This window comes from Pseudonaja textilis, chromosome 1 (genome assembly GCF_049901715.1).
Source record: "Pseudonaja textilis isolate UNSWEBS1 chromosome 1, rPseTex1.2, whole genome shotgun sequence".
NCBI classification, from domain to species: domain Eukaryota; kingdom Metazoa; phylum Chordata; class Lepidosauria; order Squamata; family Elapidae; genus Pseudonaja; species Pseudonaja textilis.
This window is the reverse complement of record NC_141990.1, coordinates 152,004,708-152,022,526: the sequence shown is the minus strand read 5'-3', so window position 1 is coordinate 152,022,526 and position 17,819 is coordinate 152,004,708. Positions and strand designations below refer to the sequence as shown.

Below are 17,819 nucleotides of genomic sequence, written 5' to 3'. Positions count from 1 at the left end.
ATTTTGCGCATGGGCAGGAGAGGACTTCTAGACGCTGCCCCCAACAATTTCCCAATGATTTGCAGTCTTCTGACCTTATTGGGTCAGAATCCCCTTTCTACCCATGAAAATGAATGAATGCACACTGGAGAGCTTTGCTGAGGCAAAGTGTTGCCCTTCCGAAAGAAAAGAAGATGCTCTGAGAACCTGCAGCTAGGGAGTGCCTTGGCAGTCAAAGTACTTCAATTTGACCCCCTGGCCGGAGTGCAGCATTAAATCCAAAAGTTAGCTGGAACCTATTTTGTAACCCTATAAGGACATCTACCAGACTAGGCAAAACACCCCCACTGGCTCCTTTCCAAATGGAACTATACTCACTCTCGTTGCAATATCATCAAAAAGTAACACGCACCCTTCCCATTTCTTGGAAGAGGAATGTTCCACTACTTTCTTAGTCTGACAATGCACATTTTATTCTTTAAACAGTATTCATAATTAACGTTGAGGAAAAGGAAATGCCAGCTTTTAATTTTAGATTTTCAAACTGTGTTTAAAGAGTGGTCAGGGTGCAAAGACTATAGCAGAGGAAGAAACACTTATAGTGTTGGGGCCACTACAGAGAAGACTTTAGCTCTGATCTCACACTGCACAGTACCCATAGCAGACCAGCGGATAATATAGTATGGAAGGTTAAAACTAAGCAGACTCATCTAGAGTTTGGTTAGACATTAAAATTAACAGAATAAAACAAACTCTAAAAAACATTTAAAATCAATCAAAACTGTTTTGGATTTATAGCAGTAAAGGCCCTTGAGAGCCATATTAAATTAGTATTAGAAAAGTTAATGTATACCTTCCAAGAAGAAGACATAGCTTGAAAGGCAACTGTCCTGTGATACATATTTTGTTTTGGAATTATCTTTCCTATGTCTAATTTGTTGCTGAAGAAAAGTTTATATACCAGCCTTAACCAACTTGGTACCTTCTATGAATGCTGCAATTCAAGCTTTCCTACCTCCCTGCTTGCTTGGCTATGCTGATTGGTATTCTCAGAGTTTAAAGTCCCATGCTTCTGGAAGGCACTGGTGGCATTAATTAGATATTTATGTCTTAAATTTATCTGTTGCCCATCTCACTCTCAAGCAACTCTCACACAAGCATGTTCCCTGGTCAGTTGATCTTGGGACAAACCACATAAACCCATAACTGAATATGATTTTTCTTTCCAAAAATAACAATGTATATGATTTGTATAATATCAACAGTATTTTGTTAGGACATTCTTAAAAGTGAAACAATGCATCTTTTGTTGATTTTTTTTTTAAATCCCAAGATCCAGTGCAGTTAGCTGGCAATTTTCAGAGAAGTTCCAGTGCATTTGAGAAGAGATGTGCTTATGGTAATATCCAATACCCGATGTTAATTTTTAAAAAACTTTCAAAATTAATGCAATAAAGGAAAGATTAAGAAAAGTAAATATAATATTGCTGAGTTCTTTGAAACATAACAGTGAGCCCAAAGAAATAATACTTGTAAATCTGGTTAATAATAGCTGGCAAAAAATGTGAGATATCTTGTTTATCAAGAAATAATTTACTTAGATATCTATGGCTGTTTTCACATACATACACAGGAGGCAGTAAATGAGAGAATGGGAGACATGCAGTGCAAATAGGACAAAATAAACTGTAGACAAAACAAGGCTTTTAGATATGCTGAAGGCGTTTAGTTGAGAGTTGAGATATACTTTACTTTCAAAAAATGAAAAGGCCATTTTCAGTTATTTCAGCTCCAATTATAGATGGCATTCTCTACCTAGTTCAAAATTTACCTGTTTGATCTTTTTTGATCTTTTTACTATTATCATTTTCATATTTAATAATTAGTTTGGATTGGTGGATGATAGCAGAAACAAAATTCCTATGGTGTTAAATCTCTGCTACAAAGAGGAAATAACGTAGGGACATGAGGATCCTGGCCATAAGCAGTGAGCACGGTAATTAGATGGAAACATTTGTTACAATCTTCTTTCAGAATACAAAATAAAAATCGATAGGAAGCATGAATTAATAAAAATAATTTCTAAATATAAAACAATCAATAGATGCTGACATCTAAACACTTAACTCTGAAATTCACATAGCTAGCTTAAATGTGTTCTCAAGGATTATTAATAAAATGAATCCTTGCGCCTAAAACTCAAAACAAAAATAAGGAACTTTAGGGTAGCTATCAACTAATAAATATTGGGGGGAAAATTCATCTGGGTGGCCTGTTTTTAGTACAGTCTGAATGAACCTTAGCACTGGAATGGAATAAAATTCTCAACATCAAAAAATACATGCAATTAACTTAATCTTTTTTGAGCTGCATAGAATTAATCTTCAAGGGTGCTGAGACAGAAAGATAACTGTCCTGTACAAACACTATAGGGAGATCATTGGTGCTTAGGATAAATGAGTACAAGAAAACTTCTGGCAATTAGTTGTGGGAGTCTTTGAGAGGTGAATAAATTTTTGAGTTAATGACTTATCAGATATTCTGATATTCAGTGTCTGAATTAGCCCTTTCTAATCCTAACAATATTTGGGCAAGAGGCAATAGGAAAGAAGTTTATTTACCTACTTATAGTTCTGCCACCTTGAGCTGCAGTGGAATTAATTTCAATTTACAAACAAAATACAACTCCCTTTAATAAAAAAAAAAACCCTCCCATCTTTTAAATAAGTGTATCTACAGCACATAGATGCCCATGCCAACAGTAAGTTAGCAAAAATGTAAAGATTACAGTGTAGGGCCAGTCCATTGGGTTATATCCAAGATTTTGTGTGCTGACTTCAACTTGCACAAACAGTTCTCTTCTTGCACTTCTGAAGCATCTTCATAAGTCTCTCACCCATCCCCCTCTTGTATTTGAGATCCTGGAACGCAGATTTGGGGAAGAGGGCTGGTGGCAGAGAAGAACTGAATGTAACTCACTTTTTGTCCCCATTAGCTTTCTATCTCATTTCCATCTCCTGTTACCTAGAGAAAGTTATAAGCGCTAGTAACAACTATCATATTACCATTTTTGTTTAAATCTTCTATAGTTGTAGACTTGTTTCAAAATATATATTTTCCTTCCAATTGCTTTAGCTGAAATCCAAGATACAAAATGTGTGTATATACAATAATATACAACTGATATACAACTGATACACAAATACCTCTCATACATTATATTTTTAGGAAATGCAAAGTGAACCTTTACAAAAGGATATCAAGGTTTATCAAAAACAGACTAAGAACTTGGAATTTGTTTGGATTCTTAGGACTTGATCTATTTTTAATAGGTTTAGATACCCTTTGTTTGAAGGTATTTTGTCCTTAAAGAAGTTTAATTCCATGTGTAATGATTAGACCCAGAGAACTAAATTGCCAACAAATTAGGAACTGTTCCAGCAGAGATGCATTTGCTCTCTCATAGCATGAAAGAATCTGAACCTGCATAAAATACACTATACATTGCATTGTTAAAAAGTCAGCCTGATATTTAAATATAGGGCAAATATTGCTGAATAACAATGTTCTTTTCATGCAGAGATAAATAGGAAGGAAGTTCTTGTAAAAGGGATGCTCTGTAACTTTATTTAGTAGATCTTTTTGTAAAAGAAAGGGGACTGGGTTTTTTTTAACAGAAAACAAAAATGCTAATAGTTTTTTGAATTAAAACTAATATCATTTAACTATTAAATGAGATATACTTTTCCCAATTATATTTACTCATTACTGAATGAAACCTTTCACACTTTCAAAAACTTAATAGGCTTAGGGTTAAGTTTATGGTTCAGGAAACTTAATTATGGTTCCCTTTGTTCATTGAATTTACAAATCCCCAGCCAGAATTCCACTGGCTGAGGGCTACATAAATGGATGTTTGCAACAGACAGGCAAACTGTAATTTGGAAATGTTAACACTAGTAAATCTTAAGTATTTCAAATATTTTAAATGATAAACCATGATTACAGTTATTCTTTACCTTCAAATTTGTTATATACAAGTTTAGTGCTAAGAAATTTGAGGATGAAAGTGCAACAATAATTCCAAAGAATAGGTCTGATTATTATATGCACGGAATTGTAAACTGTGTTTTATATTTTACATATTCGCATTTCGGTGTTTCACATGACATCTGAATTGGGCTGGGAAACAAAACTGATTCTAATTAGCTCTAATCTTATTTGTGACATTCAGATTTTGTCCATATGACATTTGTATGCTATTTTGAACATCATGATCTTTTGATAGCGTGAAAGGATTTGCTAAGCTTGAACCAGTTAGTAGGACAAAATTAGGGCACTTAAAAGCCAAGGGAGGTAGCAGTGGCAAATTAATTTGAAGATAAAAAAATAAATTCTCTTGATATGTCTATTTTTTTTAAAAAAAGATGATACTAAACTTAATAAAACAATAACCCTTAAGTTTGAGGAAACAGAGCCAGTTGTTGCCTTCTTATCTACTTGCATTTAACAAAATAACAGTGTTGGAAGGGAGGCCTTCTAGTCCATTCCCTCTCAACCAGTAGACCCTAAGCCGTTCCATACAAATGGTTGTCTAGTTTTATTTTTTTTTTGAAAGCCTCACAATTTCTGAAGGCAAACTATTCCATGGGTTGATTGTTCTCATCATCAGGAATTTTCTTCTTAGTTCCAGGTTGCTTCTCTGCTTGGTTCATTTCCATACATTGTTTCTTGCCTTATCTTTTGGTCACATCAGACTTCAGCACCTTTCTCTCAAAAGATTGACCCAATGGGCCACAGGGTTGTCTAGTCATTACTTATATTTCTACAGGTTTTTGAAGGAATTATGAAACCTTTCAGATTCCACTCCCTCATCTTAAAGTTTGATATGGGTGAATGCAGGGGTGGGATTCAAAATTTTTAACAACTGGTTCTGTGGGTGTGGCTTAGGTGGTGGGCATGGCTTGGTGGTCATGTGACTGGGTGGACATGGCTTGGTGGTCATGTTATTGGCTGGGTGTGGCCAACTCAATATCACTCACATCGAGGCACACATCTCCTTGCCTGGTTTTTCGTGACTGTGGGGATGCTGCAACAGTCATAAGTGTGAAAAATGGTCATAAGTCACTTTTTTCACTGCCATTGTAACTTTAAATGGTAACTCCACACAAGCAAAGTACCAGCAAAGGAGGGGAAAAAAACTCCAGAGACATTCCTGAGACAGGAAGTCTAGTCCTGCCAAGAATGTAATAAGGGTTAACAGAGAGGCAGTTTCTGTAAGCAACACCAGAATGTTTCCTTCCTGCCTTCCTTATGGGATTAGGCCAGTAATTTCTTCTAACAACCGGTTCTCCGAACTGCTTAGAATTTTAACAACCAGTTCTAGTGAAAAGGTGTGAACCTGTAGAATCCCACCCCTGGGTGAATAGCATAGTAATATATGGTATCAAGGTAGGCAGACTTGGTGGATTGTGGATCAACTGCTGCTAGAACAGCATTTGGATTTGTTTCACCAAAACCTGTTCTGAGCAGCTGCAAAACTTTTGAAATGTGTTCTAGTGAATGGAGAGCAAGGGAAAAAGCATTGTCACATCTGCAAAACCATACGTGGAACATAATGTTGGATGTAACCCAATTTAATATTTCAAAACTTAAGTTGCCTCTAATCTATCCCAGTTCATTCTGATTACATTCCTTGAGTAGTTTTAACAACCTTATTTAGAACCATGAATAAAACTTACCCTCCCTCATCTTTCTCAGTTATTAGCATGTTAAGATTGTTTTCCTAAATGAAGTACTGAACCCAAATCAAAAGCACAAACAGGAAGGTTGGCAATTTTTCATTTGAATAATCTATCAATTCCAAACCACGTTCCTCAAAATGAATTTATTGATGAGATATTAATAGGTTGTATGGTTTACTATTAGCCTTTTTTCTAGGCAGAAGTTCTACATCCCAGTTATGTAAATATATGTGAGAATTATTCAGTATTGTCTAGTTCCCTCAGCTGTCTCAATATTTACTTATTTATCAAATATAGATATCATCTATGTCACTTTGACTGGAGGGTTACAGCCATAAAAGCATAAAAAAACCATTTAAACAATTTAAAAGTATCGTGCATCGGTAAAATGGGAGCCAAGTAAAAACAAAGATAATATTAATCTTTAATAGAAAACTCTAATCTTTAGTTCTTTCTTTAGAAAATCTCTGCCCATTAGGATTTGAAAATGCCAGGAGTCCTCTTAAGCAGCCTATCTGGGACATTGACTTTCAACACACTAGTAAAATCCAACTTAGTATCCAACCCCATAGAATTTTCTCTCTTGTGCTATTTGTGGATTCTGATTAGTAAAAGCAAGTGGCCTTTCTAATTAGTTTCCCATCTCCTCCTTCCTGAGAACTCCCCAGAATGGGGTTTTTTCTTTTATCAAAGCAGCATGTGAGGAAAAAGCTGATGGCGCAAAGCCATCCTGTGTTTTCACAGTTATTTATAAAGTATCTCTGAGATTTAAGTGTTCATATTTCATAAACAAGAGAGCTTATGCATCGGTATAATAAAGGTAACTTAACTTTACAAGGTGTTATAGTAAATTATATTGTATAGTTGCTTAGAACAGGCTTGGATCACATCTGCAAGTACAGTAATAATCAGAGTGTTTATTAATGTAACTAAGAGGCTTAAACATGGATCAAGATAGATTGCAGTTCAAGCTTAAAATGTTAGCCTTAGGCATACCATTTACAATTGGGCTTAGTTTCTTGTCTGCAAAGGGAACTTCCTTACTATGCAGTCTAATTGGTTGAACAGTGTGCAACACTGACAGAATGCAATGTCTATGAAGATTCTCAGTCATCCAGGTCACAGTCGTCTCAAAGATACTTTTTCAAAAGGCAACTGGACTTTGTTTTTCCTTGAAGACATTTCACTTCTCATCTAAGAAGGTTCTTCAGTTCACAGAAAGCAATTTTGAACATCGGATAAACATGTATTTAACACTTTTTCATATAATTTCTGATAGCCACTCATTCATAATAATCCCAATTTATCTGAATTCAACTTCAACCTGCTGCCCTTTTTGCAGTCCATAACCGCCTCTGGGCAATTGTTAAGCTGCCTGTGCATATTTCTTATAATTCAGTTGGAAAGGAGAGACAGAATTAGCATAGTGTTGGTACTAATATGACAGAATAAGTGTTGTAGGGGTCAAGAATATACATACAAGGTTCCTGTAATAAACTTACATACAGGCTGCTTGCTAGCCTTTTGTACATTTAGCAGAGCAATGTACAGAAAAAACCTTTCTACTGGGATTTTTGGGTTGGGGAGAGGGTTTATATGTGTATCTGTACTGTACACAGTGTTTCTCAACCCTTAGTGGCTTTAAAATGTGTGGACTGAAACTCCCAAAATTACACACATTCTAAAGTTACCATGGTTGAAAAAACCCTTGTCTATATGTTTTAATTTATTTGCCTTCAGTTGATTACTTGGACCGGATTATGAAAGTCACTAGAATGATACCAGGGAAAGCATTCCCAGGTTTAACATTATATCCAGGGTTAATACATGTACATTGTTGTTATGTTTCACTTTTTAGCCTCTACCATTTTTAATATATTGTTGAAAGTGTTTCATTTCTTTTAGTTGGAGCAGCATTTGGAATAAAACCTAAGACATTATCCTGATTTAGTTTTGTCTGAAGAATGTGGAACATCATTTACTGGAACGTTTTCTTTCAGAGATGACCCCATGTCCTGCTTACCCACTTAGGATTCTTTTATTTCTGTTTTCTGTTGACTAGTGATTTCTTAAAAATGATTATACTTGTTTCAGATACAAATTTTGGAGGCAGCCGACCAATATATTGTTCATCTCTGCAGAGAAAATAATTCCAAGACTTTGTAATGCTGATGTGATGTTATTATAATTCTATGTGAGGGATGAGCCTTTGCTCATCTATGTAGTAGAAGTGTCAGCTAACAATAATTGCTATTGAGAAATCTATCTACATGAGTGTCTCTATTTTCCCCATGGCCTGATACAAATAATGGTGCTCTCCACCCTTCTGCATCAGAGTGTGAGTTATGCATATGGGGAAACTGCATCATAGGAAAGTTTTCTGAAGTGTTCAAAAGGCGCATATTGACAAAGGATGTCTCTTCCATGCTTGACTCATAAAGGCAGCATTCTCCAGGCATACATATTGGGTATACATACCTGATTTTATCTTCTTCTCTTCTATTTCTGCGTTTGATATGCTTCGTTTCAGGCTGTTCCTATTAGAGAGTCTAAACAATGTACTCCAACTTTAAGCAACTTTTTCTGAGGGGTGCATTTATAGGGTCGCATAATAATGCTTTAAACCAGCGGTCTCCAACCTTTCTGGCTTTGCAGACCAGCTGAGGATGGGGGAGAAGGGATGGTTCCACAAGAGCAGTGGGCAACCACACAAGCACACACAGCTCCATTCGTCCCAGTGATGGGCATCCACACCTGCCACTTGCACAAATGGAGCTGTGTGCGCACCCGCCCACTGAATGGGCAAGTGGAGCTGTGTGCACACTCGTCCACAGCCTGGTTCTGAATGGGCTGTGGCCAGGGTTGGGGACCGCTGCTTTAAGGTCAAAAATGTATTTTTAAAAACTCAACAGCAAAATACTACTCTAATTAGCGCCTTACAACAAATTGTCAAATGATTCCATAGTTTTTCATTCATAATGTATTTTGCATTATTTGTAGCTTGTACTTAAATTTTTACACAATATTTGCCAACCGGTTGAATGTATTACTTTGTCAAATATTCCAATATTGCTAGAAAAAGATGGGATGGGAACCACTGATAAACCTGATAGATAAACTTGCTATGATTTAAATAAATGCCTCTATTACATTTTTTGAATGGATCCTAAGAAAAGAAGTTTTCTTGCCTTGCTTTCCATTGTGTTTAAATAATGTACTTGCATTTCAAGTCCTGAACTGCATTTACTTCCAAGGAATTGAAACCAAGAAAAATTGCCAAACATGACTTCATAAGGTTTAACTTTACATTGAGTCAACTTTCTTTGGAATAGATTAAGAACATAATTTTACAAATAAGAGATGAATTGAAAGCATAGATGGCTAATGAATGGAAGTTGCAGATTACAATCAGCTCAGTAGTGGAACTGAAGATTAAAACAAAACTTTTAATGGTTGTTTTTAGAATTCTTTTAACATTAGGTTCTCATTTTAGGATGTTGTGATTATATCTAACAAGATACTAACCATATTGAATAAAGATAACTATAGTGATCTAGTTTTTCTTACAAGATAGTATATAGAATTGAAAAGTAAACATTTGTTCATTCATACTTTACAAAGAAGACTATTTTTAAATTTTAAACATAAACATAATTTTAATGTTTTTATTTTTTATTATAACTATTTTTCTAGACATAAGTAAATTAGTATACCAAAAGTAATACACTTTTTAAAAATTGCTGAATTTCAAGTTTGGAAGCAATAGCAATTAGAAGTACAAGAAAAATATTTTTTTGAAGTTGTAAATATAAAAATAATTATACTAAAAGTACCTAATTATAAGGATGCTGTACGATAGCATGTATTTGATTAGTTGGTACTTTCTGGTCCATATGAATGCTTATGTTGCTTTACAAAGCTTGGGAAGTAAATGTGCAAAGTTTAAATTTCTGCTTTCAAGGTGGAATTTCTAACAAAACAGTTTGTGACTTAAGCTCCAGAAAGTACCACATGTTGTGAAAATTTGGTTCAAAAGCATTTGGTCAATATGCTTTTTTAAAGCCAAGGATTTGGGGGGTAGAGAGAGAGAATATAACTCAAACCTTCTAAAGATTATTAAGCAAAGGTGACTTTTAACAGACACTGATAGCAAGGGAAGTACTTGTTTTAATCAGTCAGCAGAAGTATGAATCACTAATTTTTCATTTCAACGAGCAAAGCAGATACATCCGGAATAATAAAGTAGAGTCAAGACTATATTAATATAGGAAAAGATCAGATGTGTATTAAGAAGGCATCCTAGCTAAAATGAAGCAGTGTTTGTTGACTCTATGAAAATATTAATACACTGGCAGTAATTCTTTAGTCTGACTCAGGCCCCAAAGAGAATGGCCAACTTCTTTGTTATTGCTAGATATGCAGCCTCTAATTTAAAAGAAACAAAACTTGTACATGATAATGAAGCAGAAGATCAAAGTTCAAAATTAGGTTGCTGCATCACTGAGTCCCAATCTGAAAGGTGTCACATGACCCAGAGACAGATTTTTATTTTTTTTACTACAGGGATACCCAAATTAGAATGAGCGAGTTGACTTAATAATAATGGAGGAGGGGGAGGACTTAGGACGGAGTGAATATTATAAGGACACATCACATCATGGTGGTCTGTATAGGGGAAGATGGCTCAGTTTAATATTCAAATCAAATCTTTATTACAGCCATAGACCAGCAAAATTCAATTTAATATTTCTTGTTCGGAAAAGAAAGAATACCAGCTATTATCTGCAGGTAGGGAAAACTGATAAATATTTCATTCCTCCTAATTCATTTTTGCTTCCCTGTTACTGTGTAATGGAGGACTTTAGATGCAAAATTGTCATTTTGGGCAGACTGATGTAAAATATAATCTTTTCTAAAATCATTATACTTTTAACTCTGCTTAACAGTTCTAGCGTTTGAGAGCTTTTGGCTTAAGGAAAAATTTCTACATGGATACAATATTGCTAAACAAAGTCTGTGTGTACAAATAAACTTGGATGTACATTTGTGACAATACATATTGTGAATATATATATGCAGCTTTTACACTATTTCCAAGACAAGTCTTTTATATTTTTTTAAAAGTGAAAGTTTAAATTCTAAATGAGTTGAAGGATACTGAAGCTATTACTTGGAAAGAGGATGGCATTACATAGCATTTGCTAAGGCTTGGGACCCTTAAATTAAAATGTAATAACAGTTTATTGGCATGTTTGAAGATGCAGTGAGATCTGAAAATTCAAATAATTATTGAGCTTTCGGGAACAGATTTCTGGAGACTTAAACCATTTGGACCTAGAGGGGTGGGAAAGGTATATATGGGTCTTTGCCTTTATCAAGGAAGTTTTGCCTTAATTAAAGCTGTGAGGAACTAAAAATATAGGCTTTCTAAGATACACACTTAAGACATTGTGAAAGGCTTTAATGAATATACTTTTTAAATGTATACGTGTTTGGAATTTGCTATGATGCAGAATAAAGGGTTCTGTTAGAAAAGCAGAGAGGATAGAACAGAAGGTTAAAGGGTATTTTGGAAACAAACAGCTGGACCAGCTTATTTAAACAGAATCAAGGATTGGGAGCTGACCTCCATTTGACTTCTAGGGGGAGGAGCGAGAATGTCATTTTATTACTTTGGCTAGAAGGAAAATGTTCTTTCTTCTGAAAGCACCCTAACATTTGGGCTGTTTTTCAGAATAGTTATTAAACACAAAATACATAGGGGAAAGTCAACTGTTAAGCCTTTGTGGAAAATGTTATTTAAAGAACCAAAGGCCATGGCATGTATGTTTCAGCTTGTATCTTGTCCAGGATCACAGAGAGGAAATGTTAAATTTTAAAAAAGGTATTAAAATGACATTTTGTTACTTGAAGTCTTCAACCTGAAATTTCCCCCTCCCCTCACTACCCCAGGGGACAACCTTGTTGCTGATAGCTTTAACATACAGTACAATAAAATAAATCTTCATTTAAAAAAAAAGAGCTGAGAAGCATTTATTTTAAGTCTTCTAAATTTTCTTAAGACAGCATTTTAGTCTGTGCTGGCTCCATAAATGCTTCTCATTGAGAACAGATAAATATTCATAGTTTTGGATGAGTATCCAAAACTTTTTATTTAATTATTTGTACTATCATTAGTTTTACTGTTACCATTCTATTTTTCATAAATGTTGTAACGTATAAGCTTATAGTTCCCTCTGTATATTACTTCACTATTATCACAGAACACAGATGATAGGATCTTTTCTTCTTGAAAAGGTGATCTTGTAGATTGCTTCCAATAGAAGATTGCATGGAGAACAAACTTAAATCTATTTATGATACAGTATTTCCCACTTGTATATTTTTAGGAGAATTACTGTATTCCAAATGGATTCTAAACAATATTGGCTTGTAGATGTTGTTGGTCTGGAGGCAAAATACTTTCAGGTGACCTTAAACTGATAAACAGTACCCCATGAGCCTGAGGCTCACGAGCATGTGCAATTTATCTCCAGCCAGAGATCTTATTGATCTAGGATTCCTTAAAAACAGAGTCCCAACTGCCACAAATGGGAAGCCTTTCTCAGCAGAGAAAACCCAGCCTTCTCTGATAATGCAAGGTATATCAAATCAGTCCCTGCTCTAATGGTGAATTTGGCTGTTAAAGCAAATAGGCATACCACCCTATCAGTATACCTAACCTTTACATAAATGTGGGAGTCTATCTAATCTCCTGCTTTGTAGCCACAATTATTGTGACAGTTTTCTTTTGTACTACACACACACACACACACACACACACACACACACACACACACACACACCATGGCTGCTAATCAGATTTAGATAAGTGCTGCCTTTAAAGAGGTAAAGCAAGTTTTTTACTGTATCCCTGTCCCTGAGGTACAGTTAAAAGATGTTTCCACAAGCAAGCCTATGGGGAAAAATGCAAACTTATTGAAACTGGTGAAACAGGAGAGGTTCATTTAGACCCTGTAGTGAAGTACCAGGCTAGAAACCAGGAGATTGTGAGCTCATCTTGCCTTAACCATGAAAGCTGGCTGGATGACGTTGGGTCAGTCACTCTCTCAGCCCAACTGACTGGGTTGTTGTCACAACAAATTGGAGGAAGAAGGAATATTAGGTACATTCACAGCCTTGAGGTATCTTTAAAAAAAAACCTTCTAAAATCTCAAAGTCTAAATACTATGAGTCAGTATCTAACACAGAGGTCACCAACCTTTTGGACCTCAGGGACCACCAAACTCATAATTTTAAATCCCGGGACCACTAATATGAATTTTGACTGACAGTGGCTTGCTGTCATTGATGGGAGAGAGAGAGAAAGAGATCTGATATAACTTCTCTCTCCCTCTCCCTCCCTCCCCACCTCTCACACACACACACATAAACACACAGAGGTAGGGATGGGATTCAAATTTCTTAACTGGTTCTGTGGGCGTGGCCTAATTTGTGGGTGTGGCTTGGTGGTCATGTGACTGGCTGGGCATGGCTTGTATGTAAAAATTATAAATATTTATGTAAATATAGTTTTTTTTATTAAAAAAGAGCAACTTTTACCCAAAATCAGGCAAGGCAGGCAGATTGAGTTGCTCACAGAAATACAGATTCATTCAGAGATCTTTCTATCTGCCATTGGCTAGCTCAGTCTGCACTGACAAATAGAAGCTTCAGTCCTAAGGAAGGTTTAAGCAGAGCCGAAGATCTAAAGATTAGGTAAATCTCCTGGTACAGCAGAACAGCTGATGGGGAGGGGGGAGAAAAATAGCAACATAGTAGGCAAGTTTGCCAGGTAAGAAGTGAGTGGGCGGGGAGGGTTCCTGCAGGCCATGTGGGCGGTGCAGCCTTGTGTTCCTGCGCAGCCTGGATTAATTGCTTTGGGGGTACTCTGTAGGTGAGATTTCTCTGCAGACCACCAAAATTTTCTTGTGGGTGAGATTTCTCTGCAGACCACCAAAATTTTCTTGTGGACCACCAGTGGGCTCACCGGTTGGTGACCACTGATCTAACATGTTTAAAGAACACCAGTTTGGAGAATGCTATTTTACAGATTTCTGTCTGAGGGCATCAACTAAGTGTACCAACTAAGCTACTTGACTCAGTGAGGCCCTCAGAAAGCTGATAAGCATAGATAAACATACATTTCTCTTAATAGCGCATCAGATGTTTTTTATGCCTGGAAATTAAAATTGCCTGCTATAGGTAAGAGCATCTATAGTGGAAAAATCAATTGTATGAAAGTACTTCATGATAAATGAAAAAAAACCATGTAATTTCTCTTTGAAAATTTGCACGGAAATAATTTTCTGACAGTTTTCAAATTAGGGATCATATTTGATAACTTATTGAAGAGAAAAATAATTTAAATTGTTTATTTCATGGTTTTTCTAACGAGAGAAGAAATAGGGGAACCTTTTGATGTCCAGTTTGATATTTGTGCTTAATACAAATAGCTATCCAATGATTTGACCTAAGAGTTTACATTTTCACTTTTATCTAAAAAGAAATGGAGAACTAGTGGAAGTTCATAGCAGAGTTTTATAGGTGTAACCTTTATGACTGGGGTAGCAGCATGAGCTATCATATTTGCAAACATAGCGGGAACAAATTAGACAAATGGAAGGCGGAAATATTACTGAGATAAATAATTAATAATAAATAAATAAAGCCTAATTAAAAATTCATTCTTAATTTCAGTGAAACAGTGAAGATAGGACAGTTTGGTACCATAAAAAACAGCATTCTTCAAAAGTATTGTGGATGGAATTGATGTTCAAAATTCTAGCCTGTTCAGTATTGTGTGGGAGGAAGCGGAAACTTAAAATTCAAGTCTCGGTGTTGTTGTTTTCCTCCCCCTCGGTTTAAAGCTAGATGGCAATGGCTGGTTTGTGGATTGGGAATATCAAGCAGGAACGTTATTTAAAATCAGGTCACAGTAGCGGGGATAAAAGGCCTAAACAAAGTTCAGTGCCTTTAAATAGACATGAAATAGCCAACAACAAAAGCTGAAACTTTGTGATTTTTTTTTTATTTCCATTCTTACATTTTATTTTTCATTCCTGGAGAGAGTGTCATATTTCAACCAGACAACAAAGGAAGATCTAATATAAGATTTAAGATAAGACTCCCCAGAAAACTTTTCTGCTGTGTTAATATTCAGTGATATTTGTATGAAAATGAAGAAAATAAAGTATGAAATATTAGCATCATGTGCATTATTAAGACTGCAATAGTTATTTGCATTTCTATAAATAAAGTCATTAAATATAGAGGAAATTACTTCTCAATAGATATGTATAATACCCGGTTAAGTTCAGTTAGCTCTAATTAACTACTTTTACTTTGTACTGTAATAATCTCTTCTTTTTTTCATAATAGTTCCAGAATGAATGAAGGTTAGGGTTCATTAGAATATAAGTTCAAATAACAAATTTTAAGTATGCTTTATCTGAACCGAGTCACTTGTTGCCTCAACCCAGTCTAGTTCTATGATACACTAATTAAAGTTTAATAAATTGTTTTAAATGTTCAGACTTAGCTGGAGAAAAAAAGTTCCATCACTGTATAGCTATGATACACTCTATGGGTAAGAAGCAAGAAAAAAAATAATACTGTATAGAAGAAATGGTTTATTATGTTGTCCAAAGCAGTGTGACCTGCAGGAGATAAAACTCCAGACATGTTCTTATTTGATGGTGAACTATCATTACAGCTCATTATAATAAAACCATCACAACAAAATTATGATTGGGAGAAGCAAGGAAGGTTTTGATAAAATAATGAGAGGAAGAAAAGAGAATTTACTAGAAAAATATTGTTAATTACGTTAAGTGTGACTGGGAAAGGGAATGAATGCTTTTATGGATTGGCATCTTTTTCTCACTCAGTTCCCCCTCCCACAGCATAATCTGAATTGAAAAGAATTAAACTGATCTTGTTTCCTGAAAATTCTGCTAACTCCCCCATGAAAAGATGAAATAAAAGTGTCCAACTGTGGCAATGGGAGGCCAACATAAATCACCTCACAATCCAAAGTTGAATTTTCAGAGGTCATCAGAGGGGTTATGAGTTTTGCAGCATTTGAATGTACACTAAAATTAACTCCCAGGGGACATATACCAACCATCTTCCAAGTGCTGAGTTCAAGCATAGGGGACTTTAAAAAAAATAACAGTTCACTCTCTTTTCTTGTTCCAGGTTTATTAATGCTAGAAGAAGGATAGTTCAGCCCATGATAGACCAGTCCAACCGAGCAGGCAAGTTTTCAGTATTAACTTTAGCCCTGTTTTGCTGACAGAAAACATTCACAAGCCATTCATCAGGAGACTTCTTCTTGGTAAATAATTGGGAAATAATGCACACTTTAAAACAAAGTGTGCCATGATCTATTTCGAAGTTAGTGGATTTGGTACAATGGAGCATATTTTGGAGGTAAACTTGTCAGCCATAAACTACATGGTTGCTTACTGAATCTTAATACCACACATACATTATTGTTTTATATATATATATATATTTCTATAGCAGCTATTTCTGCTATTATGACACTCCCTGGTGCATGGCTAGATGTGGAATTTCTGTAAACTTTATTACCTGTCCAAAGGGCAAAAGGGTCACAGAGCTTGTGGAATTCAGTAAAGTTCAAAGACATTCAGTTAAGGTAGAACTACATATGCTTTAATAAATAAAGGCAACTTATCTAGCTTTTAATGTTCTGTTAGAATGTTAAAATTCATGTGCTGATTTTTTTAAGTGGCTGAAGATTTTTGCATCTATATCTTCCATTTATCCTTCACCTTGGGGTATCTGTATTTTGATATGTATGAATCTTATAATCATCACACTGACTTCTGTCAAGATTCAAAATAGCAAGGCTTTAATTCTTTCTGGATATTCTACATGTTTATTTTTCCATGTTATTGCCAAATATAAGAATGTATCTTCCAGGCATTATTTGTATGGTGATTATTTTCAGGGAATAATACCAGCAAGACTAGCCAAGATTATCTACTCTTAAAGATTATTTAAACATTGGTTAAGTATCTGTACATCTTCCTGGTCAATCTACAAGACACATAAAATAATCTGTAGTGACTGAAGCAAAGCCTTCAGAGGAGCAATGGAGCTAGTGGTGCCATGCCATGGTCTCTACATTCATTTCAAAGTTTGATTATTTGAAATATAAACAGCTACGTAGAGTGGGTTCATATTATTCACCCCGGAATTCTTCAGTATCTATGAACTTGATGAAAACATTCCTAAAATCTTTCCATGCGCTTTGGCATTGGGATAAATTTCTCGTTCCATTTTCCAAGGAGCCTAGCCTAATAGATACGTGAAGGAAATGAAAAAGGGACTGCTGCTTCTTCTGGTATTTCTTGTTGAGAGGATGGTCCATAGAGAAAGCCGTTGCCAATCTCAATAAGAAAAACCACAGGTTGCTTATTGCAACTCTGCTTCTGCTTAAAACAGTGGTAGGGTTGTTTTTTAACATAGCCTTCCTCCCCACCTCCCCAACAGCAGCTCTGGAATTTTTATTTATTGTCTAATATTCTTCCAAAATGTGAGCCGCTTTCCCCAGCCATCTCCATTTATGGCAGAGAGATAGTTCCAAGCAATAAATATCTTTATTGAAATGGGGAAAGGGATAATTTTTGACCCAGCCAAGTATTACCAATCTTTTTTTTTAATTTAGATTTGTATATATGTATTTGAGCAGAACATGGGTCTTATGTGTGCATGTATTCTTATGCACATCTGTAAAGAATGCAATTTCTATTGTCTAAAAAAAAAAGAACACATTAATGAGAAATGTGTTTCTACACAGGACTAACTGCTACACATATCAGGTTTAGGAATAATTGAAAACCTTGAATAGATTCTGATAAATATTAATTCATTCTTTCCAACTTGGTGCCTTATAGTTTTTTTGGGCTGTTGGTTTGAGCTTACATAAATATTATATATTATAGGGTTTTTTTATTTACAAATTCCACTTTCCTAACTGCAAGCCAATATTTTTAGGACTGATAAGAATTACAGATCAAAATACCT

General features: G+C 35.3%; 1 protein-coding gene across 14 annotated transcripts in view; it reads left to right on the top strand.

Annotated features, from left to right (window-relative positions):
• MEIS1 (Meis homeobox 1) overlaps positions 1–17,819 on the top strand; it is a 161,309-nt gene that overhangs the window by 138,148 nt on the left and 5,342 nt on the right. For all 14 annotated transcript variants that reach the window (XM_087919295.1, XM_087919302.1, XM_087919294.1 and 11 more), the window contains one exon: positions 15,963–16,021. In XM_087919295.1, the coding sequence (XP_087775421.1) occupies positions 15,963–16,021 (59 nt within the window). The remainder of the gene's footprint in view (positions 1–15,962; positions 16,022–17,819) is intronic.